Raw genomic sequence first — 10,828 nt, 5'->3', positions numbered from 1 at the left:
TCGTATGAACAACAACACACCAATAATTTGCCCTACAATCTTCAACAAAATAAATCATTTTAGCTTGAGAAGCAAGAATGAATGGTTCATGCCTAATATGCTCACCAATGTGTACTAAACATTTGAAGTTCACAAGAGTAAACCCAAAGGCGTCCTTTTTTAACCCCACGCCAATAGTTGTATCAATGCAATCATACATAAATAAAAGAACTTGTGAGCGGATCCGCCAGCAAAAAGAAGCTCAGATTGGGAGCTTCTTTGCAGCTGAAATGCGGTATTTTTTGTAACATAGGTCCCACAAATTTTATAAGTTACTTTTTTTAATGAAAAAGGTGGGGCCCACGTTTTATTAATTTTTTACTTAACAATTTTGATTAATTATACTTAAAAAATAATTTATATTTTTTAAAAGATCTAAGACCTGAAAGAAAACCAACAAAGGAACAACAGAAGGAGCTCTTCTCCTCCTGATGGGAAGACGAAGCAGAAAATAAAAACAGGACCAGCCAAAACAAAACAAAGAGAAGGAAAATCATGGCTCCTTAAAAACAGTCCTGGCAGCCAAAGTATGGTCCCTCTCCATCATCGAAATTAGCTCCGTTAGGACCTCATTTGAACCAAACCTTTGAAGAGAGGGTATGAACACCTCTTTTAGCCAAAGAATGGGCTAGGCCATTATAATCTCTACGCACAAAAGACACAGACCAGAAAGAAAAACTCTGTAAAAGCCAACTAATTTCCCCAACCACCAAGCCCCAATCTGAGAGATTGTCATCCCGATCAAAAATCCTTAAGCGCATTAATAATTGATGTGCCAAATATATACATAAATTTATGCATCTTTTACACATAAATTCATCCCATTTTGAAATGATTAAGAGTTGATATTGCTTAAGAAAGCTATATTTGCATATTGTAGGTGCCAAGGCAAGAAATGGAGGAAAATAGTGCAAAATGAAGATTTTTACTCCAGAACCAATTTTCGATCGATCGAAGCCATTCCCGATCAATCGGACCTGCCAAAACACCCAAAAACTCATGGAGACAGATTGCATTTCCGATTGATCGGAACAATGTCCGATCGATCGGCGTTACTATTCACAACACCCGCAGTTTTGCCAAAAAGTTCTGAATTCACGTGTTTTTGAGCCAAAACGACCCCAACTTGTTTTGGAAACGACATAAGAGTTTGGGGAAGTATAAAAGGGCATAAAATAGGGTTTTGGGGGAGTTCTTGGAGCTGAGATTCATTTTCTACCTTGGAGGCCACCATTGGAGCCTAGAGAAGAAGAGGGTCCACAAGAGGGTTCTCTCTCCTCTTTTATCTTAGTTTTTATGGTTGATTTCCATTGCTTGATGATGTATCTTGACTCTATGAGTGGCTTGGTTTCTTTTCTAGGGTTTTAATGTAACCAAATCTTGAAGATTCAATAAACTTGGTTTCCTTATTTCTTGATTTATCTCTCTTATTGATTGTCTATGGATGTGCTTAATGCTTTTGGATGCTTGATCACCATCTAAATGGTTTGTTGCCTAGATTGAGACCGGAAGGAGATATCTAGGGTTTGCCTCAAGCCATAGATGACATAGGGTGCATGAACCATAGGAATATAGGTTTGTGACTTATGCAATCGCTAAATAATTTCCATACTTCTTAACGGGTTTTTGATATATTAATCGGATTGTTAGGAATAACAGGGATTTATATTGAAAATACGTTTGATGTATCTAGGAATAGAACATTGAATAGGTTTGGAAATCGATTGTCATTATTAAGAGATGAATTAGGGATTAAGGGACCAAGAGAGTTGAATTGGATAGGTAAGGTGAAATTAAGTATCGTAGTGTTTTCCATCTCTGATTATATTTGTGATTACTTAATTTCTCTTTTGTTCCTTGCTTTAGTTTAGTTTAAAAACAAAAACCAATCACGAATAATTTCCCCCAATTTTCATAGTTGTTGCTTGTTTTGACATTGATTTTGATTGCCAACACATCCCTAGTGGAAACGATAATTTGCTCATCTCTTTATTACTTGTGCGATTTGTGCGTTTGCAATTAAATCCATATCAATAATATTCAAGAACGCCCTCAAGATGGATAGCTTGGAACCCCAAGTAATTAGCCAAACGCAAGGCTGTCAAAGCAGAATACAACTCTGCCAAAGACGAGAAAGGGCCACCGGGCGCCCATAAGAAAGAGCAGCAAGAGGTCAGCCCCTCTCATTTCTGATGATGCTTCCCAAACCCGAAATATTACGCTCAACATCAAGAGCAGCATCAAAGTTCACCTTCACAGGGCCCTATTAGGAAGGCCCCAATCATTTTATACAAAATAAGTCATTTTAATATTTTATTAATAACAAGAAAATGAGTAAAATATAATATCATAAATAAATTTAATAAGAAAATATTTTTATTCAACATCTTATATTGCAGATTATTTGGCCGAGGATACTGACTAGTTACAGATCGCTTGACAATATCCTGCAAAGCTGGTTATGTATTTACTTGCTTTGTACCAGTAGCCCCTGGAAAAGGCAAGCCGAATTTTTATCGTAATGGGATGGGCTTTGTTTTGTATTTGAGTCAAGTTTGCAAGTCTAGTGTGAGAAGGCGGAGAATCATTTGATTTGTCTAGATCGATGCGATGTTATATTTGCATCGCTGCAAAAGTATCAGTTTTGGCGAAGAAGGCTTTCTTCCATTCAGTTTGTGTTGCCAACTGATTACAAGTAAAGCTGACAAATCTCATTACTGAAATTTTAACAATCACTACTATTTTTATTTTTTTTTCGATAGACACTATTATTGGTAATGCTTGTCATATTAAATGAAATGAAAGATTAAATAAGCAATGGCACAGTGGGATTTAGAAGAATGAAATAGCAAGCTCCTTTATTTCGTCTTTTCAAAGGTACTAGTCCTCAGCAAATCAACCATTTAATTCCCTTGTGATTTCAACCTTGTGGCTATACCGTGTATATCAAGTCCCTGCAATCATTCCCCAAAATATTTGTACCGAACAAGAGGCGAATGCCATTATTTTGTAGCAATAGAAATGCAATGGCAGCAGTCAGCGGCATTTCAAATGGTAGTTGAGTATTTTATTTTTTTTTTAAAAAGAAAAGAACACACAATTCAAGCACATTAGCCGTCATCCCAGATCACATTTTGGCAAGAAAATCCACTCAAGTTTTCCAAGTACATTGGTTTTGTATACCAAGTCTGCTCAAAATTACAAGGCAAGTTTTTTCTTTCGTATGAACTTGGGGAGGAAATTGTATACAAGGCACCAAGGCAGCAGTCATGCTAAACATCTAATTGCAATGAAAATAAAGAACATACGAGGAAAGAGCATGCCCCCCATTTTCTAACAGTTTTGGGGGAAAAACAGATGGAGAAGGAAGAGAGATTCACTAAAGTAACGTCGACGTCAAAAAGTTCCCTCTCCAAAAGAAAAGTTTACAGAAACAAGCCTAATATGCATCAAGGTGCTCTCAATGAGTCCTGCCGCCTAAGAGGGATGCCTTCCGCACCAAAGCCATCCTCTTCTGTGTGCTTCGATAGCCTTACAGATGTAGAATTAGTCAAACTTGCACCTGATTCCAGGATGACAGTATTTAGAGGTTTAGGATATTCAAAACATATAAAGTGAAATCATCATTCACATGAGTGATTGCAATTAAGGGGCCACATCGCCTTTCAATGGTAAAATGCAGAGACCACCATGGGTCCGTGGCTTCCTCATGGATGACATGAACACATATATGATTAAAATAGGGATCCACAATGAGCATGAGAAAACGAGCATACCATCAGCCATATCCTTTGTTTTGTGAAGAAGAAAGGTTCCTGAAAGGATAGTAACAAACCCACACATCTCTGTGACAATCTGTGTTGGATTTTGCCTATCCCAATCCTAATGAAACAAAATCATAAATTCAACGGAGGAATTTCAAGCGAACTCGTAATATTGTTGTTTCTGCTCAAACAACAAAACTAAATAATTTGTAACATATGACACTCTGTGTGCATATAGAAAAAAAAAAGAAAAAAAAAGAAGAAGAAGCTTTGCATTATATAACAAATCAATTGAACTAAATTGCATCTTAACTTAAATCAATTCACTTTATCATGCTTCATTTCAGAGCAAATTGATTAAAACATAACCTTATATGCATCAGCCGTATCCACTGTATCAATCATCAATTTACTCTACTAAAATAAAGACGAGTAACAAAGAATTCCAACACTAAGTAATGAAAGGTTTGCTCATGTTTCTCTATATGAGAGACTTTCAAGTAAAATTGTTCCTTAAAAGGAAAACATTTAATGGCCATACTATTAACAGTAATCTATGGAATATTCCTTTTAGTAACCAAATCATAGAAAGGCTTACCTTAAACATGATGATACTAGCCAAAATGGTTAGTGTGGTGAACATAACATAGTATATAGGAGACACGACAGCTGTATTAAATGTATCAAGTGCCTGCATAGAAGGACAAAAAAAATTAATAGGATGAAATAAGAGAAAAATAACTAACTAGGGAAAAGTCGATCAAAAGGAATTTGGTTGAAGAAAAGGAAGCAAGGGAAGCAGCTGCAATATAGTGATACAAAGAAAAAGTAAATACCTATCCTAGTGCCAAACAAGTTTCTGGTCAAAAAATATGAACTATAGATCACACCCTAAATTTACGACTAAACCTGAACCAAATATAGAAGTCGATGCATTGCAAGAGACAAGGAGGGAATATGAAATTAAATAGCCTAATGCCAATGGTCAATCACTCTAAGGAAGCTCAACAATTAAATCCACAGACAATTCCGCCAAAAAATATAAAGGCATGAATCAATACAAATAAATCTGAACTGATGAAAAATTACAGGAACAGACTTTTTTTTGGGTGGATAATGTTGTTTATCATTTATTTTTAGCATGAGAGAGGATTTGAACCTTCAATCTCTTCGAAATAAAAGAATACACTTAAGAGTATATCCAGAATAGACTTCATAATCAGAATAAATGGTTTTAAACTCTCGAGCAAGAGAAAGAAATAAACCCAATCTATAACCACAAATAGAAAACTACAGAAAATCAACAATATCCTAACTGTTGATGACTGAAACAGATGTACAAGAAGATGGCAGGTAACCATTGCAAGAGCTTCTAAATTCTAGAGATTCCTACTCGAGTTACAATATTACCTGAAAGGGCACATGAAACAATAACCAGTTCCAAGCCACATATGTACAGAATTCAAGAAACATGACGATCCTCTGCTCTACTTTCTACCATCTTTAGCAGTGACACTGACTTCAAGTTCCTAGATGCTAGAATGTTATGATGATAGCACTTACCAGACGCAAACAATAAACAATCCCACAATTAAGCATACGAACCAACCGGCAACCATAATGCAATCAGTTCTAATAAAGCAAAAGCAAAAAAAAAAGGAATATGGGCTTCTTTCCAAAATAGTCTTCAAAATGTTAACTACCTCTAAGGCCCTAACTACAGCGAAAATATGAGACCCATGAGCTAGTTTCTACGTCCATCACTAGGATCACCCATCATATGGCAATGATGGAAAATCTACGGAGAATTTATATATACGAAAACAAACTAATCTCCATTAAGTCATCCCCATAAGCTAATAGGCGTTACTAAGCCTCAAATGTTACATCATTCTAAAATGCTCCATGGCATCTTATAATCTATATAAAAGATATCCACTAACAGTGGTATATATTGCAGAATAATAACAAATAACCATTATTGGGGAAGGCAAATATGTTTGGTGGCTTCTGGATCTGGCGATAATCATGCAATCCAACTGGATCCTTTTATCCTTATGCATGAACCTTGGGAAGCTCTATTAAGAGGAAGGGTAGTCACGTGAAAAACCAAGAACATATTTCCAAGACCACAGATTCAAATCCCCCCTTCTTAACTGGGGACACCTCATGAAGCCTGGATATGCAGCAAAGAGAACGACAGGACACTAACTCCACCCAACACATCCATCCACCATAAAGGCATAAAAACCCATCATAAAGGAAGCACAAAGAAAACCCATATAATTGTATCGACCAAATTTCGCAAATCATCTTTTAAATTCATAAAATCTTTGAAACAGCAATGCTACAATAATAAACCACTCTACTGGACAAAAAAAAGATAGGAAATCTGCATATGCCTGCAGCATATCCTGGGAACTTGGAAATATGCATGCCATTGGCAAATGTAAAACCTTGCCAATCAATAGGACGTTTTGTATATGTTCCCCATGACCAAATATTGCAAATGCAGGAATGCCCCCCAAGAAGCAGACCACATTTCGGAATTTAAACCTCGCTCATCATCATTTTTTTGTCCTTGACTTATTCGCTGTTATTATCTATGGCAATGTTTTTTTGTTCCACAAACTCGCTGCAAGCAGATGTGCTGATCTGACATATTTTCCTCACCTAAAAGGCACTTTTTCCATTGTTATCCAATTGACCAACTGTTTTCATCTAGTGTCAATAAAAAACTGGTAGAAGGACAACATTAAGAAATGAAACATATTTTGTATCACACCCCCTCTTTCTCAATCTTCCTCAATAAGTCATCATATGCACTTCCGAATCTCCACCATTTCACGATACTATGAAAATATCAACTACGAAAAACAGCAACAAACAAGTTTGTTGACACAATGAATCCATCCTATAATCAACTTAAAGCAAGTGGAAAAAGGGCTTCTTCACGGTTATATTAGATATCAAGTACAATCTTTAATCTGCCAGTCGGCATAAAACTCAGAGAACATAGCTTTCTAAACTTCTAAAGGTGTTAATTGTATACATGAGCAACGACAACCACCATTCTCTAAGGACCTAGCAACAAAAGTTCAAACACACCACAGTAAAGAACATACTTCCCCAAATGGATAAAAATGTCGAGAGGATAAAAAAAAATTGGAGACAAGAAACGATTGCTACCTTGTTCAAATAATTCATTTGTGTGAGCACACACGTGATTACAACAACAGTGAAAACCCAAGTTTGCGGATATATTAGCTGATTCATTCCCGAAAACGTTAACTTCAATGCAATGCCAAGGGCCTTGACACTCATGACCTGTCAAGTTACATTCTCAGGAGTGGAAAACATCGAAAGAAAATAATAACTTTGAGAAACAACCTTAAGAATTAAAGTAAAACCATGTAACTAACATACCGACAAAGAACCTACAAGGGAACAAACTCCAATATAAACCATTATGTGTGTCTGCCCATATTCCGGGATAATGTGGAATATTAGTATAAAAACAGTTGTTATGACCACAGCAGCATAGAGTAAAAAGCCTGCAAAGAGTGAGATGGAGCATGAGTAAAATTTATTGAGCAAAATAAATAAATTGGCAACTTATTTATAAGCATAAGTAAGAACCTAAAATATGCATGAGGATTCCAAAGGATAAGAAGAAAATTTATCATAAAGAAAAATGATCCACCTGGCTCTGTGGCAAGATCCCAAACTTCAGTGACAGACTCAATCTCACGTTCTTGAGGAGCATGCAAAACAATTGATGTTGAACCGACAACACATAGGACACAACCAAGAATTCCAAAAATGTGTAGCCTCTCTCGTAAAATTATATGCGCAAGAACGGCACTGCAAAATCACACCACCATGAGAACCTGAAGAATCGACTAATGAAACTCAGTATGTGCACCTTTCTACCTGATTATTATGCTGAGAGCACCCAGAGGAGTAACCAGTATTGCTGGTGCAAATGCATAAGCTGCGAAATTAGCAATCTCTCCAACAATCACTGTTGAAATAGACATGAAATAAAAAGTAAGCATTTTTATTTTGATATGTAGTAGAAAAAGTTATCCATTATTACAACAACATGGATTATTAAATGGTTTTTGTTTCCTTTTCTTCTTTCTTTCTTTTTCTTTTCTTCTTTAGTTTGGTTTCTTTGAGACAGGGGTGAGGGTGGGGATTTTACAAGGTAGCTTTGCACACTGAAGAAGTCATCCCAAACCAATCCATGGTTAATGAAGCAAAAAAAAGGGTGCCTCCACCGACAACTGAAGTGATTCCAGGAAAACATATCACCATTACATCTTTTGAGTCTAAGACAAAATGAATGTAGTTATTCCTAGGACAGCAAAGTACATATGTATTTCACGACCAAACACAATCACATAAGCACAATGCATCGCACCATGTGAGAGACACAAAACTATGATATGGATTATGGAAGTACATCAATAAAGTTTTCAAAATGGGATAACCACATCGAGGTAAACGTAGATTTATTTATATTATAAATGCACATTCAGCACCCACTTGATTCAACTGTAAACGGGAAACATTTTGTATAGCCAGCCACTTGATTCAACTGTAAACGGGAAACATTTTGTATAGCCAACCACTTCATGCTCAACCAAGCTACCAAAGAGATTCTTATAAGTCACCACACAGCAATTTGAAGCACGCAAACCAGAGGTGAAGTGCTTGTATAATGGTAGACACAAAATTATTCATAATTCCATATCTGCCTCATTTGCAACTTCAGACTGTGTCAGGTCTAACTACAAGTCAATTAGGTACTAAATCACAAAACCAGCATAAAGTCCTCTTTTTTTATAGACACAAATACACCTCATAATACCCTGGAATCATGCTTTCATAAACATTGATAACCATTTCTCTCTTCTATTTCCATAATAGATGCATTAATCTATACTCTACAAAAGATATAAGTATATAACTACTCTTCTGCTTGTTTTTGGAAGATAACATATATACCCACAAAGCATTCACTAATAAAAAAGAATGATAGAAAACTCACTAGTTATCATGCCCACCCACCATAAAGGTTCATACAAGTAAGAATAGCCTCCAACTCCTGTCAAACAAATTTTATAACCTGATTTCAGTAAAATCGGTTGCATATGATAGAATTACAGTTTCACAATATTACATTATAAAAGAACAATTTTATTTTTTGCAAAGTAACTAGCACAAATACTGTCATCACATATGCTTCCCAAGAGAATAAAGATAACTACATGGCAACTCTTCAGTTGATCAGAAACATGATGCAAACCCATTGCAGAAGTACTCACCTGATACATGGCAACTCTTCACCGAATATACATATAAAAAAAAAGGATGAAAAGATAAACAACACTCGTGCACAAGGCTCCCGCAATAGGCGGGATCAAGACAGACAAGATGTACGTAGACCTTACCCCCACATAATATGGGAAGAGACTCTTTCTAGGAATTGAAATTAGTAATCTCTTGGTTGCACCCCTGCAACTCTACCACTAGACCACACATTTGCCTTTGCACAGGTGAATAAACCAGACACAAAATTCGACCACATACATAGATACAAAATGCAATGAATAAAATAAATATATACAGCCATTACTATCCAATTTCATTCATTCTATAGTAAGTATTCAGGTGTATTTGGATGTACATATCTTCATCAGAGGGAAATTCTTCTTTCATAAGTGATCTCAATTCTCTAATACATAAGCTGTTGATGAATTGTTCAATCTCAATTCTAACAAATAGAAGAGTAGCAACGGAACTTGCCAAAAATTGATAATATACTTGAGCATAAAAAAAATTAAAAAAAAAACTTGAAGGAAAGTTTATGACTGCGACACTAGCAACCAATAGTCAAAAACAGTCGACAATCACATCAAATTTCCATTAGAATAGATCCAGTCAACTAAACTTCCCTACTAAGTCTACAGAATCGAAATAGTTCACATTTTCCGATTTCGGCTTGAACTGCACTAAATTTCACAATAATGATATAAAATATTTGATACCTGCCCTGATGCCACTAGCACCGGCTTTCTTGAGGCCTTTCTTCTTGACTATAAAGCTCGAACCAATAAAGAAACTCGACGAAAGCGCCAAAACTAATCCCTTGATATTATCAGAGGACATGCCCTCGCGCCAGCTCTGAGGCTGAGACGCCATGGCAAGCAAACCACTAGTAAATGGAAAACCCTAACTTCGACAGATAAATCTATTAAACATCACCATAAATCGCAACGGAATGAATCTGTGCCAACTCGGACCGAGCCGCAATGACAATCCGACCGAAAATGCAAAAACACCTAGTGTTCTCAGTCTGTACTAAGGTCGATTCTCAAAGTCAAGTAAAATCTGTAGAAATGTTGAATCCCCGACTCGGTGATGAACTCGAAGCGAGCTAGGAGAGAGATTGCAAGGATAGGGCGGAGTATTTACAGATGAGCTCTATCGTGTGAGGAGAATTTGACTCCGATTGGACTCAGGGGAGGTGAGTTGCAAAAGCGAATGGATCTAATCTAAGCGAGGGGAAGCAGATTTCCGAAGAGAAATTGAAGATCGTGTCGGCGGTTGATGAAATGCGTGAGAGAGGGAAAGAGACAGAGGAGTTGGGCAAGGACAGCTGTGACTGACGCTGCTTTTTCTTGGATCGGAAGAGAGAGAGAGAGCGCTGTGAGTGAGAGAGAAATGACTTCTCCAACTCGAAACGAAATGTATGTGATGGGTGCACTCCATCTTTCCTAATCCACATCATCAATTATATTATTATCCATGTTTTTCTCCCATTTTATGTTTCAAAAACAATACATGTACATAATGTTGATATTGATAAATATCATAATCTAGATGACATGAAGAGAAGTGTGGGGATTATGATCTCTCAAACTTTTCCTCATACCACCTAGATTATGGACATTTATGGATATGAAAATTTATATTATTTTGGTTTATGTTTTTGTTTCTCTTTCTTTTCTTTTTTT

At 36.4% G+C, this 10,828-nt stretch overlaps 1 protein-coding gene across 2 annotated transcripts; it reads right to left on the bottom strand.

Moving 5' to 3' along the window:
- Positions 1 to 3,156: 3,156 nt before the first annotated feature.
- Positions 3,157 to 10,580, bottom strand: LOC119984406 (probable magnesium transporter NIPA3). 2 transcript variants are annotated; one of them, XM_038828327.1, is made up of 9 exons: positions 9,860 to 10,580; positions 8,860 to 8,916; positions 7,737 to 7,827; positions 7,507 to 7,667; positions 7,230 to 7,357; positions 6,993 to 7,130; positions 4,402 to 4,494; positions 3,816 to 3,921; positions 3,157 to 3,601 (listed from the first exon to the last, which is right to left on the bottom strand). In XM_038828327.1, the coding sequence occupies exons 1-9, from the start codon at positions 10,011 to 10,013 to the stop codon at positions 3,489 to 3,491; spliced, it is 1,041 nt and encodes a 346-aa protein (XP_038684255.1). In that variant the 5' UTR covers positions 10,014 to 10,580; the 3' UTR covers positions 3,157 to 3,488. The 2 variants fall into 2 exon arrangements, with proteins under 2 accessions (XP_038684255.1, XP_038684256.1); XM_038828328.1 differs by lacking the exon at positions 3,816 to 3,921.
- Between the last annotated feature and the right edge of the window lie 248 nt (positions 10,581 to 10,828).

Source organism: Tripterygium wilfordii, chromosome 18 (genome assembly GCF_013401445.1).
Source record: "Tripterygium wilfordii isolate XIE 37 chromosome 18, ASM1340144v1, whole genome shotgun sequence".
In the NCBI taxonomy this organism is placed as follows: domain Eukaryota; kingdom Viridiplantae; phylum Streptophyta; class Magnoliopsida; order Celastrales; family Celastraceae; genus Tripterygium; species Tripterygium wilfordii.
The sequence above is the reverse complement of the archived record's forward strand: the minus strand, read 5'-3'. Positions and strand labels throughout refer to the sequence as shown.

Coding starts and splice junctions, on each gene's coding strand:
- LOC119984406 (XM_038828327.1), bottom strand. CDS start 10,013: ATGGCGTCTCAGCCTCAGAGCTGGCGCGAGGGCATGTCCTCTGATAAT. Junction 7,828..8,859: donor GTGGGTGGGCATGATAACTA/GTGAGTTTTCTA, acceptor CTATTTCAACAG/TGATTGTTGGAGAGATTGCT. Junction 3,602..3,815: donor AACAAAGGATATGGCTGATG/GTATGCTCGTTT, acceptor TCCTGGAATCAG/GTGCAAGTTTGACTAATTCT.